This window comes from Battus philenor, unplaced genomic scaffold, assembly GCF_028537555.1.
Source record: "Battus philenor isolate CCGP_79_NKW_IND1 unplaced genomic scaffold, ilBatPhil1.0.hap1 SCAF_14, whole genome shotgun sequence".
In the NCBI taxonomy this organism is placed as follows: Eukaryota; Metazoa; Arthropoda; class Insecta; order Lepidoptera; family Papilionidae; genus Battus; species Battus philenor.
Genome location: NW_027181676.1, coordinates 10,428,974 through 10,452,933, shown reverse-complemented (window position 1 = coordinate 10,452,933; position 23,960 = coordinate 10,428,974). Strand labels below are relative to the sequence as shown.

The following is a 23,960-nucleotide window of genomic DNA, read 5'->3' as shown; positions in this document are numbered from 1 at the left end:
ACACATAAGTCAGATATAAATAACTTACATCAGGGTTTCTATGACTCGTTACAGATGTTTTCGAAATGGCTTTAATGGCGGCCAGGGACGGCTTAAATCTGTAAAAGGTTATAGAAAAACTATATTACAATCTTATTCAACATCCTTTACATACAAGGTCATTGGTTACAGGTGTAAAAGCTTTATATGTGTATAAATCATTTGATAACAAAAACCTTTAGAGCTTTTACACCTATTTCCAATCATCTTATGTATACAAAAATATTTTATACGTAAGTAATAGGTGTAAAAAAAAAACTATACAGTAAATAAACGTTAAAAAAGAAGATAGGAAGATTTATATAAAAAAGAAATAAGGTACTAGACTAACATAGAAGTAAAGTAATACTTATATTTTATAATAGTTTAATTACTTACATTTCAATATGTATGTGTGCCATTTTTACCACAAAGGACCTTAGACTTTATTTGTTGTTTAACCAATTTGTTATAAACGCCAAGTCATCATCGATCATCATCACATATCATCTTTTAACAGATGCCGACACTATCGTATGTAGATTGTTTGTTCGTTAATGTTTCGATTCGTTATTCTTTCAGCTGACGTCACAACACGTTTCCCCTCCACCTTGCTGGCGCTATACAAGATAAATCGTTACCTATCGTTGTCTGACCTGTCGCCGGTACTTTGCTTCCTCTGTCGGTCGAAGAAAGGCACCGAGCCGTTCTTGGGCAAGCCCGGCGCCTGAGAGCTGAACGCAGGCGACGACACATTACGTGACATCGGTTGAACAGCTATGGCCGCGCCGTTTTCGTTCTGGAAATCGTTCAAATTCAATTATTCTTTATTCAATTACGCATTCACATGCATGTAACGTTGATTATATTAACATTAAAAGTAATAAGCTACCACCGATGTGGAATGCTATTCTAAGACAAGCCAGCCAGAAATATTACAGTTGTTGGCAAGTTTGCAATCGCTCAACGAGCGATAGATAGAAATCAGGATTACTCTAAGACATTAAATTAGGAATGAGATCCGTAGACAAATGAAGGTAAACGACATTGTCCTGCAGATTAGCAAGTTGAATGTGCCATCTTGTACGCTTTTTCAATAAATGTTTTACCTTTTTCTTTTCACCGTTATCCACCTCGACGACCCTGGCTTCGGTGATCGTCGGCAGTGTGGGGACGGTGGGTACGCCTGGCATGTTGGGGACGGTAGGTACGCGCGCCAAAGCTTCTAAATTCAAAGATGAGTGTACACCGGGGTCGATGTTCAGTGGTGCCTGCAATATTTTTAAAATAATTACTAATTAAAAACAAATTCAGTCCAAAATGTCATATTCCAAATGTCAGTTTATATAACTTCATAATAACTGTTGAGTTGTTATTTTTTTCTCTCTCAAACAGTGAAATAGTTGACATTGCATGAATGTATTTTTTTAACTTTAATTTTTATCTTGGAGTTTTATCCTGGTTTACATATATCAACGCCATTGTGACCATGACGCTATTCTGCAAAATAACCTAGCCGCTTGCGATTTTAGTTTCAATAAAATAATTTGAGCTGTACTAACTTCGTATAGTTTAAAATGCTGTAGTCTTAACAGTGAGTCTTCTAATTCGATTTTTAGCATATGCCATCAGCATACGAATGTAAATTTTGTTTAACAATATATAAATTGACTTGTGTATCACGTAGTTACGTTTATACAATAGCCAGTGTTCACATATAAGCTTCCAGAGAATGGGCAGCAGCGTCCTCTGCGTAATACAATGCTAAACTGCAATCGCTAACACACCTGCTCAGCGTGGCGATTATAATACATCTTCCAATGATATCTTTAGGGCAGGCTTGTGCCTTGCAGTTGGCGTCTATGGAGTAAAACGACGAACTTATCTTATTTAGTCAACATCGCACAAGACTGGTCATCTTGGCAATCTTTGGAGGAGGTTTATACATTGCAGTGAGCATATATCAGCTGACATGATGATGATGGTAATTATTAAAGCAGCTGATACTTGACCTATCAGAAAAAAATCACGTAAATGCAAACCTAAATGTAATTAAAAAACAATACCTTCAATCTTTTTTCCATAGTACCATCGGGTAACTGCACCACGAAGTACGAACCACCTATCGAGCCTCTTTCCATTTGCAGTCTTTTCTCTTCAGCCATTCTTTGTAATAAAGGTTTCTCACCTGATGTCTGAAAATATTGACATTTTTTAACTCGGAAAGAATAGTGATAAAAAGCTTAAATTCGAATTTAAATTTATTGTGTATTAAATTGTATTCAATCTTCACTGTAGACTAAAACTATTATAAGTTATAATTTAAACAACTCATTTATCTACGGTTTGTCTATAAATTAAACCATTAAATATAATACTTAAATTTTTTCGGACCAAAATGTAACCAACATTAATTCATTACGAAGAATGACGAGAACGACTATAGTGGTATCGAAACCGCTGTACCGCTTTACAGGAAAGCGAGGAGGGGTGGGTGAAGAGAAAGAGAGAACATGACCATCGTCGTTGCGAGCATTCGCGGATTGACGGAACGAAGCGGCCGATACTCACTCCCGTCTCGCCGCATGGAAACTTAAAGGGAGGTACAGCCTTTTCGCTAGCATATGTAGCGTGTAATAGTTTCGTTTTAAATTGCAATTTTACTCACCTTGGGATACACCAATGGCCGCATAAGTGCACCAAACACAGCACAATTCAAGATCAGGCCCGCAAGCAAGAGGTTCGCGTTCTGCCACGAACCAAATTCTTTCAGTAAAATGGCGGCCAGGGGCGCGAAACTGAACGTCCCAACTCCTGAACCGCATACCGCTATTCCTGTTGCGAGCGAGCGACGTGTTTCGAAGTAGTATCCTACCGCTACTACTGATGGAAGGTAAATCATGCCAAAACCGATTCCTGTAAGAAATAATAATAATAATCAGTATCCAACATACGGTACACATAAGCCTTTCTGAAATTACATACAAATTTCATTATTAAAGCGATAGGGTTAAACTAGCGCCGAACCTATTTCCGAACTGGCCCCCGTTAACAAACGCCCCACTGAGCAAGCCCCACGTTGGGAAACACTGCCTTAAAGAATTCTTATTCTTACAGTAGAAATATGTCCTAGACCCATGCACTGTTTTATGGTCTAGTTATATCTTTAACAAAAGATTATACAAATTTTTTACCACTAATTTTACCTGCAGGTCTGTATTATCCTCGAGTACGTCAAGGCATTAAAAAGAAAGTAGGCTTTCTCCTACCTTAAAATATTTATAAAATGACAGTTTGTGCGTAAAACGGAGAAGAATTCTATAACATTCAATGTAATTAAAAGATACGCAACGGAGCGATGAAGTATTAAAATGACTAAATATATGCAACCGTAACTTAAGCAATCGAAAATTGTTTTTAAAACTGCTGGCAATTGGTGCTAAGCGCTATAAGCATTTTTGGCTTTTACATTTTGTACAATCTCGCGAATCCAAAATCCGAGAGTAAATAAATTAAAATAAAATCTACGACTGACGCTACGCCTGACATACTGCATTGAACCTGACAAACTAATTGAGATGTACTCTGTTGTCGGAAAAAAGTGTTTTTTCCGTAGACCCTTAGCTGAATCGATATCAGACTTGGGTGAAGGTCGGTTTGATTCGCTGGTGAGTGTGGCACTACGTCGCACACGGACACGAGGGCAGTGCGTTTTGAGACTGATTCGGCTACGCTATTCGCTACGAGAGATTTTGCAGGCGAGATGTGCTTACACTAAGACTGATTAAAAAAGAGAGTCATGTAACTCAATACGTCAAATATCTTATCGCAACAAAAATTGGATATATTTTAATAGCGTCAGACGTCAATTCACAAGGTGCTCAGACGATTTTGTTAAGGTCGTCAGAAGACGCTGTATGCGGACCAATTGCAACAAGCCTCAGACCAGCAGTGGGTGCCCATGGCGGAAATGATGATGAAAATTTTAACCTAATATATATCTATAATATGATCTAAACTTGTTAATATACAGTAGTTTTACATTCATTTATAATTTCTACTACCATCAAAAGGAAAGAGCCAGTTCGCACTTATTTTTCTTGTTTGCGTTGAATATTGCAATGTGACGCCTACCAAGTAGGCACTCCGCGTGACCTAATTTTTTGGCGCTAAGTCAATTCTCGCTCATTTGTGAAGTGTAGTTTTGTTAATTTTTGCTCATAGATTATAGTTAGCGCAAAAAAAATAGTAAAAAAGTATTTGATTGTTCGCCTTACATAATACCCACGGTTATATCAATATGATCATCATGACCTGGTCAACCAATAGACGCCTTTTGAAAGACATCTGCCTCTCTCAAAGAGCGGCACGACGATCGATTTCGTGCGGCCTGCACCTAGCGATCTTGCTTATGTCATTGGTTCACTTTATAGACCCTATTCACGCCAAGTCACCGGCTCTTGGTTGCCACTCGAGAACCTTTCGGCCTCAAAGGTTGTACGAGCGATTTGCCTGCACACTGCAACTACAGACAAGCAATTATTCTAGTAAATCGGTGACCTTAGTTCTTTTGCAAATCTCCTCATTATTTTCGATCTCGCAGTTTTGCTCAGAACATAGATATCTCCATTGCTTCCTGTGTGACCTTCGTCAATATAGCCGAAACATAACATAGTATAGCTCATTATCCAAAATTACTAAGGCCTTGCTAATTAATAAAAAAATACCAAGGAATTGGTTGTTAATGTTAATCTATCTGCTTATATAATTCTAGCGGAAAATTTTGTCAACAATATTACACACTCAAATCGTATCTATATTTACGGTGGAAAAATACTCTATGTATGTAAAATATCTTTGTAATTTCAAAAGGTTTGACAAGCAGCCAAAAAAAGGTAGTTTTGAAAATGTTGAGGAATTTTCGATCGAAATTTTCTATTAATAAATACATTTAATAAACTTTTAAGTTAAACGGTTTTTTGATACACATATTGTGGTGGTTGTGGAAAAATATGTACCTTGTCGGCCATATTGGAACGGCGTCCATCTTGAATTTTAAATTTTGACATAATCATCGTGTTTTACTAGTGTAGCCCTTTCATTTGATACCCATATTGAGGGGGTTAAGGAAAAATATGTAATCCGCCATTTTGTATCGGCGGCCATCTTAGATTTATAATGTTATTAATTTTATTATATTGTATTGTCATCTAAATTAAATGTGTGTACAAAATTTCAGATCAGTCTGACAACGGGAAGGTGCTTAAATTTCAATTTCTAATTTTGACCCAAATAAATTCCATACGGGTCGAACTAAATAAAACCGTTTAAAAACAGAGCACTTTAATTAAAATCAAATGAACAACAGACCTTCACAGTCACGGTACAAATCCAATCACTACACCACCTGGTAGAACATGCAATACCGAAAATGAATCCAATGCAAAAATATCAGAGTTGAACACATGGAGGAACTTGGAAAGAGCTTTTAAAGATAGGATGCTAAATAACTTTTGTTGATATACCCATGAATTATCTATAATATCACTGTTATGTAAGTATAAATAGCTCTATCACCTTCCATTATCCTATTTATAATTATTTTATACCGAATATTTGTATCATGTTAAATATTTTTTAATTCTTTTATTAGCGTTTATAGCGTCATATATAACCATAGCCACAGCTATTTATGCCTGCAATAGGCAAACATATTTAAACGTATGCCATGTTATACCATAAAACTTATAAATATCTATTAAAAGTATAGCTGTTGGCGTGTTTAAAATAAATAAATGCACATTTCGAACCTTTTTAAAATTTTTAAGGTACTTTTGCTTTATTTGTGTAATTTTAAATAAAAGTTAAATACTGTGCCGAACGTTAATGTAGTTTTTTTTTTAATTTAATAAAAATTTTGTAGTAATGTATACATATATTTTTATTTTTCATATTAACTATGAATTAGTTTAGTTTTATTTAATATTTATGTGTCATTACAATTCTTTTTAATGTCATAAATGTAAAGCTAAACAATTCGTGAAACCAACATCAGTCGATCGTCCCGTGAATGAGTCAGTAGTTTCCGCAATACAAATTCACAAATTTAGACGCATTAGCACCAATTTTCGAGTTTGCCGAACAGCTGCCAAAAATGAGATCACCAGATTTCAATGTCACAGTCAAGTAACTGCTAGGGAATAGTATAGGGTCAAATTGTATTAGTTGCGCTGTTTGGCCACTGTTTTGCGGGCTTTTATTTACATCACATATTTAACAGCACAATTTAACAGTACATGCAGAGATTAAATATTTATTTGAATGCATATCTACTTATAAAAGTGTTTTAGAAACTACGAAACATCTCGTCTAATATTACTCAGTGTCTGCAAAAGTCTATGTGTTACCAGTGATGACTTACGGAAGTGTAACGTAGTTTCTAACTCAGGGCTTCAACAACAAGCTCAAAGTCACTCAACGAGCCATGGAGAAGGCTATATGCTCGAAATTTCGTTACAAGATTGAAAGAGGAGAACCATAGATAAACGAAAGTAACCGATATAGCCTAGCAGTTTCACAAATTGAAGTGGCAAGTTACACAGCGGGAAGAACAAATGGTTGCTGAAGCCTTAAGGTTCTAGTGTGGAGACTTCAGACCAGTAATCGCATCATAGGACGTCTCTTAAGGTCTTGTTTGTATTGGACATGACGCCAACTTAGATCAGCTTGGCCAGACTGGATTTACCCCGAGAACTAAGACCCCAAGTCCCTTAAGGTCAGAGACGATATTGTCAAGATCGTTGGAAAACGCAGAACGAAGCCTGCTTCCAACCGGACGTATTAGAAATCTATGGGTTAGGCAAATGTCCAGCTGTGGACGTCCTGCGGTTGAAATTATGATGCAGTGCTGGATTATTATTGACAACAGTTTTGTGTTTAGTACGAATGTTTACAGCACCAATTGTGCGAGTAAGAAAAGTCACTACAGAAATATTACACAGGTAGACTCGGAATGTGGTACTTTTCATTACTTTTGTTTTTTATTCACTAATTCAAGTCGCTTCCATAAATTCATCCATGAAATACATTGGGTTAAAATTTCTATGTTTATTTGATCTCTTTTAATTTATTTTATTACTTTACTACGTTTTTATTAATTACTTTATAATTTACACGTATAAACACAGGGATAGTACAGTAGGTAGGTAATGTACACATATGTAAGTGTACATAAATTCTACTTCACATTGTGCTTTACGAGTTATTAGTCGTATTTTGAAATTGCATAAATCATTCCTTATTGGTATATTTACGTGCAGGTTATTTGCTTTAGGTAAAGACAGTGAATAAAGATAATAATCGGGCTAAATATTTTATACAGAAAAAGTATAAAAGTTTAAGAAATGTTCTATACCACGTAAACACATACATACGAAAAATTTTAAATCAGTTAAAGGTTTATAGAGACACAATAATTAGATTCGTATTTGCCTAAAGTTAACTTTATCTAAGAAAAATCCAACCAAATTTGGAATGCCTACCTACATATAATTGAGCAGTGGTAGATCAGCGGAAGAGGACTGAGACTTGCGAACGCAGATCTCGGGTGCGATTTCCGGGATATAATATCGCATAATTCACATTTTGTGCATCAATTTGCTTGGATTGCTTACAACAAGTCTCCAGAGGATGGTCATATGCGTCCTCTGCGTACCATAACACCACACTGGTATCTTCAACCCGCCTGCCAAACCTGGCTATTGTGGCATATCCACCTATACATATTTGGAAGAGGCCTATGTCTTGCAGTGAAGCGACGACCTTCACATAACCAGGTGTCAAATTACCATCAACATCACTAACACATTCCTAAAATGATTTTCAAAAGCGTTTTCCGTAGTAAGCCAACAAGTGTTCTTTAGGTAAATATGCAATCAAAAATACGATCTTTGTTCATTATTCAAATTTCAACAAGGAGGAGTAATTCTGATATTTTTACAAAATTGTTTTGCCTAATTGCAATATGCAGTTTTTCCTGGAAGCCACACACACCAACAGATGATGACGCATACAAAATTAGTGTTGATGAACTCGTGTACACAACGGGTACGGTCCTTTGTTTGGATCCGATGTACATTTGTGGGCCGCAAACGCAATGATTCATTTCATATCACAATTCTGATATGTGTTTGTACATATGGTTCAAAGATATAGCACATTATTAAATGTGGATACATAATTATTTGGACTGCAAAATAACCGTAATTCCGTAATTGTTCACGTTTATAATGAATGCACAGTCTAATTTTAGAACATTTTTATTTCACTATAAACATTTACATTCTTATTTTATTTTTCCCTAACAGACTTCGTACATCATCATCATCATCATCGTCAAGTTATTGTCCTGTCGGAATCTAATACAAGCAAGAAATAAAAACGTATTTCAGAGTTATCACTTTACTTATTGAATTAATGTCTTAATAATAAACAACGTTTGAAGGTTACTTCATGGTTATGAAAAAAAAAAACAATTTATAATTTTATGACATTAAATAGATTTCCAAGATTTTTATTTGGTATTATAGCTTGTTAATCATATTTTATTTCTGACGAACTTAACATAGCCATTAGTAATTTATATCGAATGTTAAAAATAGACTTAAATGGAAGTTGTGTATGTCTGTGACAAATATATATTTTACTTAATGAAGATGTTATGATGATGCGATGAGATGCTTTATAAATAAATCAATTAAATAACCACAATTCGTAAAGCTTTTAGACATAAAAAGGTATCGAGATGAATGTTGTTTTTCCTTTTTTATTTTAGTAATGTAAGAGTGGTAATATTCAGTATGCTGTAACAATATTTTTTGGATTTTGTCAATGTATCTAAAAATGGTTGTCTTCTGGGAGATTGAACATGAAATATTTAATGGTAAGTTGTAGTCTCTGATTGATTATGTACAACTTTAATAAAAACAAATAGGACAGACGCTGAGAAGGCGCCATTATGTCTGGTCTAGCTGGCTGCAGTCCAATCGGGGGCCTTGACCTTGGACTGTATACATACAGAGCATATCCTGTGTAATATTACACATAGCAACCCTTTTTGCGCCAAACATAAAATTAACACTCTTCGTCAATAGTCGTATGCAGTTGTGCCAAAATGCATTTGCGAAGTGTGACGAGTGTTTCGAAATAGTCACTTTATTATTATTTCATGTATACGCTATCAATATAAATGTAAAATAAATTAATTTATTCTGGTAGGTTTTTAGGTAAGTAACGTACGTAACAGTGTAGAAAAAGAATTAACCGACAGACAGTATATCACCACCGAAGCAACATTTTAGCGATGTTAAAAATTAAATGTTCCTTTTAACTATTTTAAAGGTTAGGTTTATTTTTACAATAGCAATTAACTAATTAATCAAAAATCTATATTCTCTTGATCCAAATAAATTAGAACTATTATATACATATATATACTAGAAATCTTTATTTAAATAATATTGTCAAAATAACATATGGTAGAAATAAACAAAATATCGGCAAATGACATCTCGGTACCACTAGAGCCTTCTCTGGTTAATCCGGAGCCAGTTCTAGGTTAATCAATTATGTTTGCCATATGAACAGCGCAATCACTCCTTGCCCATAATTGTTTGATTATAAAAAATATTCTAGTTATTATAGTAACGAGAAGATACGTGGAGGAACGAAACTAATAGTTAACTAGTCCAGGGGACTTACAAGTAGAATTGATGGCCGCTGGGGCTCCTAGGTTCTGGAGTGGAGACCACGGAGCGACAAGCGCAGTGAAGGACGTATACTCTCTCAGACGAGCGTGTTTGTCAGAAACACTGTATGTACTCTACTTCCAGCCTATCCTATTGGAATCCTACTGTGGTGGTCTATGTCCAGAAATGGAAATCCTACGGCTGTAACTATGACGATTTTAATATAATCTGAATGGTTATTAGAACTTTTGACAATAAATAGTTTTGTTTTACAACACTGAAGGTGGTATCATTGTTTTAGGAGGTCTAAAAGATCGCTCGATTTTTGCTTTATGTGACGAACAAAATCATGTCACACTGAAGCAGAAGCCATGTTTAAAGTTCCTTGTGTATGATCGAAATTAATTCGATGGCATAGTAATGGAGTTTTTGGATCTCATACGCAGTACAGGAAAATTTAGCCATTAGGTATTTTTCTTGAAACAACAAACTCATAGTTCTTTCAAAACGTTAACGCAGTGAGCGTGTTAGTACTGGAAAATAATACAATGTTTCTCTCAACTGTACATTTTTATTTTAACTCGACCCAAACTATGAATTTATAAAAGTTATAACAATATATATCTTTCAACGTGAAATTCATGTTTGTTAGTTTTATTTTTATCCATCACAAAACTATATACCTTCTGCAGTTTGCTCAGAATGCTCAAATGTAACTAATCTTTAATAAGCGTGTAAACGTGAACAACCTAATAATAGCGCTATAGAATGCACATGGATTTTGATAAGGTTTCCATTGTTATATACGCTACGGGCACGTGTGCTGATTATTATACATTCGTTTATATTTATCAGTTCCCAATTAAGAAATATTTGAAGAATAATAATTGGTAATTCGTTAAGGAATTTATAACATAAATGAGAGGAATCTTCTGTTTCTTTTTTCAATCTCATCGGAGATGAGTTGCAATGCATGGAGTGTAAGCTTTTAATTCTTCTTCTCTTGTGTCTGTCTTGGAACCTCTTGACGAAATCGATGGCAATCTCTCTCCATACTATCCTATCTCACTCTTAATAATTTCTTAACTGTTATTAATAAAAATAAATATGGCAAAATTATAATGGTGGAAAAAAATTGCGAACAGGTATGAGTTAAAACAATAGTTTTATTTTCTTTCTATCCGGTTTTTAAAGTTACACCAGCGTTATAGGTATTGATGAATGAAATTGAAAATTTGTAAGATATTTCGATAAATTACAAAATGTCAATATATTAAACTTATAACAAACATTTCCAATAGGACAGAATCCTTAACAAGGTCTGTTTGCCCACTTCGTTGCAGACGTCTTACTCTGTGCTTGTCAGATGGTAGAAAGAAATAGCGACACTAATAAGCGATAATAAGCGAATTATCAAAATAAAAGCAAACAGATTCTTAGGCGTGGCATATCTTCACCTCTTGAAGAAATCATTGGGAAATTCTGCATTTGCGGAAAAACCCAAGTTTTCCACTCGGAGCCAATGAAAAGGGCTTATTATAGACGCTGTATAGAGGACGCTTTAGCTGTTTCATTCAAATCGTTAACAGCAGGGTTGTCAAAATTATTTTCAGTTTTTTAACAATGTAATGTGATCGATTGGAATAAAAATAGCAATAGAATTGTAAATAATATACTGGCAGCTTAACTGTTTCAAAAATAGAAGCGTATACCGTTGCCAGTGTTAGTATATATTGAAAGTGTTGTGATTTTATTCTATTTTAGCCGTACGATGTCCATAGATTTACAATAGCACTGCTTGGAAGCGGCCTGTACTCAGAGTCTTTTGATAACCTTAATATTCCTTCCGGTGCTCCTCGGTTTCAATTTCAATTTTTTCTGGCCTCAGCGGCCATCTGTTCTGCGAGTTATGTGACCTGTCCACTACCAATTCAATTTCCCAATCCGCTGGGTTGCATCGGCTTACTTGTGATCATCAAAGGATCTTCTCATTCCTGATTTGTTTTCATAGAGCATTTGTATATAATGAAATTATACAGTTTTCAAAAGTGAGTGCTACGCTTCACTAAATACTATACGGAAAAAAATATACGGATTTCGTGCCACGTAAAACGGTTGTAACGTATTTTGGAACAAATAGTGTAATTGAATTACGAATATTCAGGTTACATAGTTATAAAGCACTATTCTATATAAAAAAATAATTGACAGCCCTAGTGTGCACGGTTGGCGAATTTCCAAACGCACGGTTTGCTGATCCGCAGAGGAACAAAGAACAGGTCGGTTTTAATATTCGATCCGTTATCCGCTAACGTGTAAAAGTATTTTCGTATCGTGGAGACCAGAATAAGTATGTTTCTTTGTGATTGCAGTTCCTTTGTTATCAACGCGGATGTGTCGAGTCACTGATTTGCAATTCGTTAAATTCATTTTCATTAAGGCGTAAATAAAACTTGTTTTAAATACTTGCGAAGAATCATATTGTAATTGATGGAATTATTTAGCGATTATTTGCAAAGAGCTAATAATATGTAGACTATTTATCATATTATGATATAATTAACTTGGGCCCAACAGAAACCCTTGTTTTAATTAACATATATATACTGTTACTATCGTTGTGTTTATATAGTATAATTGTAATATGTAGCATACATAGTTATGATTTCATTGTTTATACTAAAAATGTTTCTTTCAAGTAAATCGCAGATAGCTTATTTTTATTTGAGTTATTGGTCAATAATTACTATTTATTATTGTAACTCGTGTTGTAAAAAGAAAATTGGTAAACCATTTAGGCAAATATTAATCTAATTAAATATCAAAAGTTTAGAAGTAGGATTTTAATAATTGCAACGTGTAAGTATTGAAATAAATGGCATATGGCATAGTGGTAAAAAGAATTAATGTTTGGATTAGTAACAATTTTACAAACAAAAGTTAAGCTCTTTGTAGTTTAAAACAAAGGACTTTTAAACCTATATCATAATGAGTGATTACACTTTAACAACGGAGAACAAATACGCTTAGATAGCTAATGAATAGGTATGTAAACATTAATTAAATGGATTGTTACTTCACAGCAGTTTAATCGAGGCCAGTTACGATGTGTCATTAAACAAAGCTGATATATACAATGAATTCACTCACATATTTATATATTATCGTAGTAAAAATTTTACATGTTTTATTGGTTTTTTGAAAAAAAAAAACTTTGCAGACGACTGTATCAAAGATTTTAAGTAGATATATCTATCATATTCCTCAAATATCTCAAATATTAATAATCTTTTCGATTTCTATTTAAGATAAAGATGTCCTCCAAATATTATCCCCAACTGCTATTACTCCATTAAAAACAATATTATATAATCTTAAAACAAATATGTTTCTTGCTCTAGTTTATTATGAACTTTATCACAAACAACATAAATAAAAAATAGGTATAAAAGGTGCTTGACTAATCTATGCTATTGTTGCGCGTTTAAAATGCATTACTTTGTATATATGTAAAAACGTAACATTAAAAAGGTGCAAGGGTTAGAAAAAACATATTTCGTTAAAATTTTAAAAATTTACGTAAACTTGTTAATAACATGTTATATAGTCCAGCTTTTACTTAGTCAAATACAACTTTGTCGTAAGGGACAAATATTAATATATTTTATCCCGTTACATTTCATTTTTGAAAATAATCCTAATACCAGTCATAACTATATTTTAAGAACCTAAGAAGCAATGTCGAATAAATTCTGGTAGGTAATAAACAAAATAAAAATAAAGGAATTTGTGTGAATAATATACTGGAATACTCGTGAAGAAATCTCCCGGCACGCGGTCAACGTACATTAGCGTTTTCGTGTCAAGGCCCTTGGTCGAACACGTGAACTGAAATCCCTCACGTTCCTTTTCGAACGACCTTGCCCCTTCGGTATTGAGAAATCATTGACAATACTTTTTTTTCAGTTTCATTATATTATTCTTGTTCAGCTGGAAGGGTAATGAGGAGGATTTTCACAAATGGGATCGACATCTCAAAAAGATACCTATTCATACTAACATTAGATTCGTAAGTAAATTGTACCAACATAACAAATTAACATTTGAAATATAAAGAATGTAGATGTTGGAATAAAAAGGCTTAATTATTATTCTTGTTCAGTACAAAATATATTAACGTCAATTTCATTGCACAAATGTACATTTAAAATAATTATGCATAACATGTAACGAAAATGTCAGTAAAATATCAAATACGGGTTGTGTTTGGCATACATTTTCCGCATGTTTACTTTGAGAAATTTAATGATAGCAACAAGCACATAAATTCAGAACGTTGCAACGTTCAGCCTCTCCTGTAGTTGGCAGGTAGGATTGCTGCTATTGACAGATTACGCATAAAAAACGTCAATTGTAACTGGACACTAGCCAGATTTAACAAATGGTTTTTTAAGTATTATATATTATCTTCATATAGACGAGTCTGGTATAAAATATTATTCAACGTTAATTTTTACACATAAAAATGAGTATTTACATCCCTAAATTACGCCATAACTTGAGAACGACTTTATCGATTTCATTAATAAGTTTCAAAATACTTTCTAGAAAGTTCCTATGGAAATTTTTAGTAAATATGATGACTATTAAACAAGTTCAATATTGATTATATATATTTTATGATTGTGCATTTCACAGTTCGCATTACTACGCGTTACTCATTTAGCTTTGAACTTTGGTCGTTGGAACGTTCACGCGCTGCAAAAATATAATGTTATTCATTGATCATTTTTTATTTCACACTTAATCAAAAAATGAAGTGATCACATTAAAATATGTAACTTTTTTTAGAACGCCAACTTCCAATAATTTGTGGCAGTACAAGTCGAGATACTAGCTATAGTAATCAATAATAAACACCTTCCATAATGCCGCACAATGTTTCTGGAAGGCACTCGATGTAGGCCATTTCCAACAGATCTTATCAGAAATCAATGGGGAACGCCAAGGTACCAAAGTTATGGCGATGTTACAATCCGCGACGTTGGACTGTCACATATGCACCGACTATTGAGATCACTATATGGAGTTTAGTTGTGCCGTTAAATTTTTATAACTTTTTTAGGTTACTTCTTTTTATGTTATAAAAAGGATGCAACTGCCACAAAACCGCTGAGCGATTTCCACAGATCCCCTGGGTTTAAAAAACACAGTTTAAAAAAAGGCTGCCTTAGGAAATTCCTAACTTGAAGATCGAGACCATTCTCGATCTTCAAGTTTCAGGAATTTCCATTCTACAAAGGGCTTTGACTTCAGGGAAGAGTATGAATTTGTATTTTATAAGTTAATAAATATCCTAAGACATGAGGAGTATAACCTAATTGATTGTGACAAATCTATTTCGAGTTCATACTTAATATTTTAATACGGCGTAATAATTCGAACTTCAAACTTCAATTAAAGGCCATGAAAATGTTATTTGAAGGTCAATGTTAGTAGTTTAATAAATTAAATGTTATAATCCAACATTTAATTTTTTTTTAAAAGCTAGTTAACAGCATAAATGTAATATATTTTTAGTAAAATCAAGAATTATAATATTAAATTGGTATATTATCTTAAAGAAATAAGTTTGAAGTACATTCTTAAAATTATTATACGAATCTACGTAGCGTACATAACAAAACTAATTATTATAACATTAAATCTTTTTAGTAATCAAAAACTTGAATTTGTCAAATGATTAAGATTTAAGTGTTCATATATTGCTAATTGACTTTTTTATCGTTTAATTAAAAGTGATTTCACTGAGCAAAAACATCAAATAATCACAATAAGTCGTGACTTGACAGTTAAAAATATTTTCTCAACTTTTCGTTTTAAGATATGCGCGCAATCACCTTTGCAATTGGTTATAAATCCACACAAATTACTTCTATAACTCCATGTAACCGACCAGTATCTTTCGAATTATTAACTGAAACCCGGAGTTATATCGCTTACCGTGGTAGTAATGTTAGTCTCAGTAATTAAGAAGCTTGCTTGGATTGGAATGCGAAACGAGTGTTATGTGATAACCTAAGTCGAAGTTTCTTCTCGGGGCCAATGTCATGTATCAGCCCGAGACGAAGTACCCGAGAGATCCCTCGAGTTTAATTAGTAAATAACAGTTTTAAGCTAAGAAGTCCTAGCACTCTGCGTCCTGAGTAACTATGGATGCTAATAATAACTTTCATCAAGAAAACAACGTCCGCTAGCAGACTTTTGATCACTTCAAAAGAATGAAAAGTAATATTTTTTGTCAGAAAAATATAATCATCACATGTTATTTACCACAGTAAATAAATTAAAGTCGTTTTTTTTTCGTTAAAGAAATAAAAAAACTTACCACCAAGTAATCCATACGTAATCATCATCATTGTTACACTCTTGCTGAGAGTCGACAATGCGAAGGCGGTCGTCGCCACCAGCGATCCGGCCACACATACAGCTCGACATCCGTATTTGTTGCATAACGCCGATACCACGGGACCTATTGAACATAATAAATTGTAATTTATAGCTTTGAACATTATATTTGGATATTTAAAAATATTATCCACGTATGTATAAGGTTTGCCAACCCCCATACCAAGCGTGGCGAGAATTGGAACATATCCCCTATTGAGGAATCTATGTATGGACTTCCTGGGTCCTCCCTGAATCATCATCATAATTTCAGTCGTAGAACTTAGCTGGATATAGGCCTCACCCTCATATTTCCAATAGGACTGATCGGAAGCGATAAGATCGTCTCTGTCCACCTTATGGGTGGATGCTTATCTGGGTTTTTCATCACATCTTAACACACCATCGGCAATCTATTCTGCTTGTTCTATGGCCTACCTAGTACTACGCCTTCAACTTGCCAATCAGCTGAGATATGTTGATGCTATTAGTTCGCCTACATGTCTCCCTCATTTCTGATACGATGTCGTATAGAAACCTCGTGCATAACCCTCTCCACGGTTCTTTGAAGAACTATCTGCTATTCATACGTATTCTATTTATGAATTTAATTAATTATCCTTGATATCGTGTAGTTAAGCACTGATAATGAATTACAATGTCTTTAAAATTTAACAAGATTATCTTACATACTAAATTACGATATAGATTAAAAGCGAAAATAAAAATATCTGCATACAAAAAAATATAATGACAAGTATTAGTTTCACCACCATTTATGGTCAACTTATTGTGTTGCATGAACATTTTGTTTGTGTTACAAGTGTGACACAGGCGTTTTTGTAGGTACATATGTACTTTATAATGCAATTTTGTTGTTTTTGTAAATTTTGTAATACTATATTGCTTGTTCATATTTGTTGAGTTTGTGACATTTATTGATAGTATATTATACAGTTGCCATACTCGAAACCACGATAAATAAAATGACGTAATAGCGTCCATTAATTCCGCTGCAATGACCAATTTCATTTTTTAATATTGAAATTTTTCTCACCTTCCTGACTCAAACCTTATATGGATAGCGCTGGACGATACGTGTTATATGTTATTTAACTTGATACCTAATTAACTTAAATTATTTATAACGCTATAGATTTACCAATGAACTTAAAACGCTACTAAATAGTACTAGAAGGTTTGTATTTAATTACTAAAACATTGCACACAGGAAACATTAAAGGTTCTGGAGTAGAAACCACGGAACTGCAAGCACAGTTTAAAACGTGCGACCACAAGGTAGACAGATGACTTTGTATAGGTCGACGGAAGACTCTGAATGCAGGCATCTTCTCACCGATCTTATTGAAGATCTAAGGGGGAAATCTATGTTCAGTAGCGGACTTTCTATGATGATGATATTATAAAATATTAAAGGTACTGAAATCTAATAAATCATTATGTTTACGGAAATACCTGTTTACGGTAATGTTGAAAGATAATTTAAAAAAAATATTAAAAATTAAGAGAATTTTTATATCAAATCAAATATAAACGCTAACTTTTGCTCTTTTAATACACGTTTATAATATAAACAAATTTAAAGTTCGTATAGTTTAATTGCCCTGTTTGCACCTTGTGCTAAATCCTAAATACCTAAATTACGTAATTTATTTACGCAGTTGTATTTGCAAACATTATCCGGTTTAAGGAACTAATTGCTTAAAATATCCTTTTAATCCTGTCATTTAGGTAGATATCACTAAGAATTTTGCAAACATGATTTTATATGAAGGCAAATATATATAAAACTGAGACTTGAAAACAGATAAGAATATTGAGAAATGAGTAAATTGAAAACATTAATCAATTACGAAGGATTTGACATGAGGACTATAACCTGAAATTACGTAACTACGCGACAAAAGACAGGAGACAAAAAATGGTCTTACTGCCATAAAAGAGGGGACGTGACGGTACGGAAGAAGAAGATAAATTATCTGTGTGCCAGATTTTTTAACCGAACAAACTGAATAGTCGGATTGTTTTGTGTTTGAAGGAAATTAGTTAGAAACAACGTTAAAATAGTAATAGGCGATAGACCTCACTGAAATTAGGTTGAAATGAATCGATAACAACACGCACTTCGCATATTTGAACCTAATTGTCCTCCTTGATATCATTCCTTTGTTTATTTAAGGCGAAGTTCTACAGCGGTTTTTTTGTTATTACGACAGAGATAAATTAAAATTAAGCCTTATTGGAAAAGTCGTCGTAGTTGGATAGCATTTCTCTATATGGATATATTTTTTCAAATAATTTTTTGCATATTTTATTCGAATGTAATATAACATTCACAATTTAATAATGTATCTTTTCTTTCACTGACTAAAACAAACTCAACCTATTTTCAAGTAACATTGCATTTTATTTTTGTTGTATGTACATACCTACATGTATGTACAAAGTGCTAGTTTATTGCATTTATTTGATTGACTAAACTCATTGTTATAATCATGCTTTATTGTGCTAGTTTATTTTACGTATCGCAATAATATAAATATATATTTTCAAGAACATCGAGATTACTGGACAAATTGGAGTATAAAAAGGGTCTATTTGTGATAGTAATCTGTGATAGCTGTTTACAATCAGGCCAAATACAATTTATTTTAGATAAATCCAAGTAGCAACATAAAACAATCGATAAAATGGCGTACGATATATTATCTTTTATACTTCTTTTCGTTAATAGATAAAATTTAATTTCGCTTTCGAATTAGTTGCTATCGGTATGAGGTGTAATGAAATTCGTTGATATGAAGGTATTCTGGGTGCGTTGGTAAATTGATTTTAAAGTGTATAAAGATTGCCTTGGCCAAGTTGATACGAGTTTGTAAAATAAATGACTGTTAATGTTTGTGCTTAGTCGTTATGACGATTGCACAGAGGTACATTATTTCTATGTTCTTGTAAATAAACATCGTATATTCATATTCATCTATGTATATAAAACAATGTCTTGTTTGTTACAACATTTATAACTCAAAAACGTATGGAATAATGGAAAAGGGGAAGTGAAAATATAAGATATTTCTAAGAAAATAAATTATCTTGAATAAAAACATTGGTCTAGCCCAGGGGTCGACAACCTTTTGAGTCGGTAGAGCCAAAAATTATAATTTACAAAATTTTAGTTTTTAAATTCCACAAAAAATTTTCACGACACCAATAAACAGTACTTCTGACATACTGACGACAGTGACGACGGGTGTTACGGGGGAGAGGTGCAGTGAAAACTCTACAATGGGCTGAGATAAAAATGGTGCCCAATCCTCGTTAGTCGATTCAGAACAATTTTTGAATGTTTTATTGTTAGCGTTCCGAAGGTTACTGACCCCTGGTCTAGCCGACACCTACATATATAAAAGAAAACCGTGTTAGTTACTCTATTTAAGTTAATACCCGCTAGGCAAGTTTGTGTATGTATATATGAGAATCAGAAATATGCTCATTTTTTTACTGTTAGGCGGAACGCAGTTTGCCTGGTGAGCGAGTAATTTGTATATATGAATATAACCAGTATTCAAATATGAGTATTTATTTATTGGTATTGTCCACTTATCCACTGATTCATGGTAACCACTTATGTACGTCATGAGAAGAATGCTAGAAAAGCCCAATTTGATAGAAGTAAGAATCAAATTTAACCTGAAACTACGAGGGTTTCAAACGCGCCCCGATCTAGAATGATCGAGTAAAATGATAATTTTAGTGGTATAAGTATGTTTTATTTAGCTTTAGCAATGAAATATGAAATACAGTCCACAAAAAGCTTAAACTGGATTGTTACGTAAAAACAGATAAGAGATCAACTCGAAGACACTTAGAAGAGAATGGTAAATAACGGCTCGAAAAAGATTACTTTGAAATGTCACTTTGCAAGTAGCAAAGAAATGCTGTACAAATATGTTACCAAATACCGATTTTTTTCTACGTGGTTTTTATCACACATTTTTTTATTCTTTTTTTATTTATCTATATTAGGGCACATATAATTTAGACTTAAAATAATATAAAACAATGTCATAATGTTTAATAAAATTGACTCCATTTTTATAAATGGATATTTCCTTATGGAAAACTTGAGAGGATTGAACGCTAGAATAAAAACGCGGATTAGATTTTTCAAAGAGTATGTTATGCAAATGATTTTCTCGAAGCAAATTTATCAAAAACCATTGACTTGCCCCAAGATATATCCTAATATATTTATTTGTCGGTCGGTAGTGTTGTCGTTAGACTTTATCAAACGAAATTACAGTGCTCAAGCTACGAAATATTTTATGCTTGATTTCGAAAATGACAGAGCGGTCAATTCTGTCACGATTTCAATGAGTATATCAACAAAACCACCAAACGAACAGATGACTACTATATAGTTATATTTTTACATTTTTTTACCTACAACTTGGATATTACTCTAAATCCATCAATTTTTTTACATACACGGTGAAAGACATTGATATTTTTAATAATTAGCTCGGTATTAGAGCTATTAAACTTATTTATGGATTTTTGATTAATGGATATCTTTACTTTTTCATTAATTAGGTGTTTCGTCCGTAGATATGTCACCCAGATAATTTATGTCCAATTACGTATACTATTTACAGGAAAAAATATCTATCTTTAATCACCAAAAATATAAGTTTGTATTACAATGTTCATTGGCAATTTAAAATATTATTTATTATTTGTGTAAATGAATACTCCTATAACTTCAATAAAAATAACTATATTACACAAGAATCGATAAAATTAGTTAGGTATTTATACACCGACACATCATCCTTTTATTTTTATCAATGAACAACGCCCCCGAAACTAAAACACGGCATAAGAGAACCTAATTTGTGATAGTTATCGTTAATGAATTATATGTGAAAGTTTACAGTTTGAATAGAAACATAATAGTAATATGTAATATTGGAAAAGTAATTACCTGCAGCCAAATATACTCCCGAAAGCAAACTGCCCACCCAGGCAACTGTTCCTTTCCCTTCGCCGAAATACGTTACAAGCTCTGGTAGGAATATACCAAAGGTATATGCTATGCCGTCTACAACCAAGTTGCACATGAAGGAAGCGAACACGACCACCCATCCATAGCCACCGTCGGGTGGAGGAGGTAGGGCTCCGTAATCGTAAGCCTCATCATCGTCAGCTTCGCCAGCTCCTTCCGCGGTCAGTCTTGCTGCTTCTTCACATGATGTCTCACTTTCCGTCTATAACAAAATAACACAATTTTTATTTTGACAGTAAATATACACATTTTTAAACATGTTTATATATCTAAGTAGATATTGGAGAAGACTGAATGCTGGAAGCCCGCATCCTCTTCGCTGGGTGTAAACCAATATTGGCGTCACGTGCGATTATTCACTGGTGACGTCAACGTTAGGTTGTATTAAACGTTATATTAAACACAGCACTAAAATAGTCTAGACCCACTAATTACTCGGCTCGAAGGGAAAGCTTAAATAATGAACCAAAATTTTATACCATATATGAATTCATAAAAAACCTAGTATACATAGTGTTTGTTTTATTATTATATAAAACCACAAGATTTCTAAACAGTGTAAAATAATTGTGATACTCTTCAGGTCTATTTTCCATTTACTTATCTATTACCAATTTACTGACTGACATCATTTTAACTAAATAAAGAAAGTTTTATTTGAATTAAATCATATTATAGTAGCGTAAAAACTAAATGAATATGAAAAGGCATCATAATTTGATTTATTTTATTCATCATTTTATATGTAAGGGCAAACCAAATAAAAAAAACTGGATTATACAAAATGAATATTTCTTCTTTTCCAATCTCACGAAGCGATTGCCTCGATAACACCATAGATTACGATAACAGCGACCCTAGAAATTAAGACTATTCCTAGCACAAGCCCTCAGAAATTTAGCACGCGAGACTGGCTCACACGTGTGGATTAGAGTTTGCCTCCGGAGTTATTAAAGTAATGAGTTTTTACTCTTATCTTGTTGGTAGATCGCCTTTAGAAAGCAAGATACTTCTAGCTTTCAAGATCGAGATCTCTTGAAAAATCGAATCAACACTAGACACTGGCCACTATAATCTGGCTTGCTCTCTGCCATCTCAAAATAGAAGACATTTTTAGGTAGAAGATGAAAGTCCACATGAGATTTTTTCTTCCTTTTATATAACAACAATTTCTTGAGGCACGGGGTCTTTCCACTTATTACCCAGGATGGATTTTAAACATGTTTAGTGATAATTATTAACATTTATTCTGTCTGATTTATAAAAGCCCAATATTCCAACGCCAAAGAAAAGAAAACGTAGTTGACGTATAATCTTAATCGAAGTAGCAAACGCAAGCGCAGTTTTATCTAGGTTTTTAAATTTGTAAAATTCTAAGTGTCATTATTCCGTAATGAAGAAGTCGTAAAAGTTACTATCGGGTATTACTAGGCTCGGATCGTCACATAAAGGAACAAATTAAATAACTGACAATTTACTATAATTTTATAAATACACTAATGCGGAAGAATTCGAAAAACACATTGAAAACATATTTCTTCTCGATTATAAAGTCAATAAATATAACGAGAAATTACCGCCGCATTGCTGTAATTTATAACAAACAACTTGTTATGACTGTTTCCATATTTAAAATTAATTACGTATTATAAAATTAATAATAATTAGTATTATAAAAGTAATGTCGCTTTCTTAAGTAAAATTCACATGACTACATTTTTAACAAGTTTTTATTTCTAATCAACAAAATATTCATATTCGTTATCAACAACCATCGTGCGGTAAAAATCAATCGGTTTTTCTGTAAAATATGGCGACAGAAACGACATTGCTTTCCGGTCCTTTTAAAAAATTTATTAGACTAAACTAAGCATAGCTTTTACACTGCGTGCGGTGGTATTTATGATTTATTGGTAAAGAACTAAAACTTGCGATTTTTGGTCGCGGGTCGAATTCCCGGGATGCAATCTTTTATAATTCACACTTTGTGCATTAATTATATAGTATTGCTATTGCTCACAAGTTTCCAGACAATGGGCAGCAGCATTCCCTGCCTACCATAATATCGCGATCGCCAACCCGCCTGTCAAATGCTACGATTATTGTTCATGGCAGCTCTATTATAACGTAAGAGATCGGTACTGTATATAGTTTATTTATATAGCCGTCGTCGTCATTTCAACCCATCAACAAGATTTAATAAGATAATGCCGGCTTATAATATTTTCGACTTAAAAAAAGAACACACAAGATAATATAAAATTACTATAATGCTAAACAACCGTCGCTCATCATTCTTAAGATCATCGGAAGACGCTGGATGCAGGCGACTGACTAGTCTTATTGGAAAATTATGAGGAATGTCAAAATCCAGCAGTGAACATTTTATGACTGAAATGATGATGATGATAGTGCTATGAAAGCTTAATTGTTAGCGACCGCGAATAGCGAACGTAGGTCACGAGTTCGAAGCCAAGTAGACTTCCAATGTATGACACTGGAGCTCACACAGCTCTACTCGTACACGGGTAGAGCCCTTTGCTACGTGCGAGCATCAACGTGCAACTGGTACGCCTTACCAGCTTTATCTTTTAGTTTGTAAGTTTTTAAGTTCGCGGACCCTTCCGATCCGTGAACTCAGCTCAGATGAAGCTGTAAAAGCC

General features: G+C 33.5%; 1 protein-coding gene across 5 annotated transcripts in view; it reads right to left on the bottom strand.

Moving 5' to 3' along the window:
* LOC137918471 (monocarboxylate transporter 14) overlaps positions 1 to 23,960 on the bottom strand; it is a 55,695-nt gene that overhangs the window by 12,009 nt on the left and 19,726 nt on the right. For 4 of the 5 annotated variants that reach the window (XM_068761284.1, XM_068761288.1, XM_068761286.1 and 1 more), the window contains exons 2-8: positions 21,217 to 21,499; positions 16,153 to 16,296; positions 2,687 to 2,934; positions 2,085 to 2,213; positions 1,128 to 1,289; positions 660 to 817; positions 29 to 98 (exon numbers count right to left, since the gene is read on the bottom strand). In XM_068761284.1, coding sequence (XP_068617385.1) covers positions 29 to 98; positions 660 to 817; positions 1,128 to 1,289; positions 2,085 to 2,213; positions 2,687 to 2,934; positions 16,153 to 16,296; positions 21,217 to 21,499 — 1,194 coding nt within the window. The remainder of the gene's footprint in view (positions 1 to 28; positions 99 to 659; positions 818 to 1,127; positions 1,290 to 2,084; positions 2,214 to 2,686; positions 2,935 to 16,152; positions 16,297 to 21,216; positions 21,500 to 23,960) is intronic. The other variant, XM_068761285.1, reaches the window with a different exon arrangement.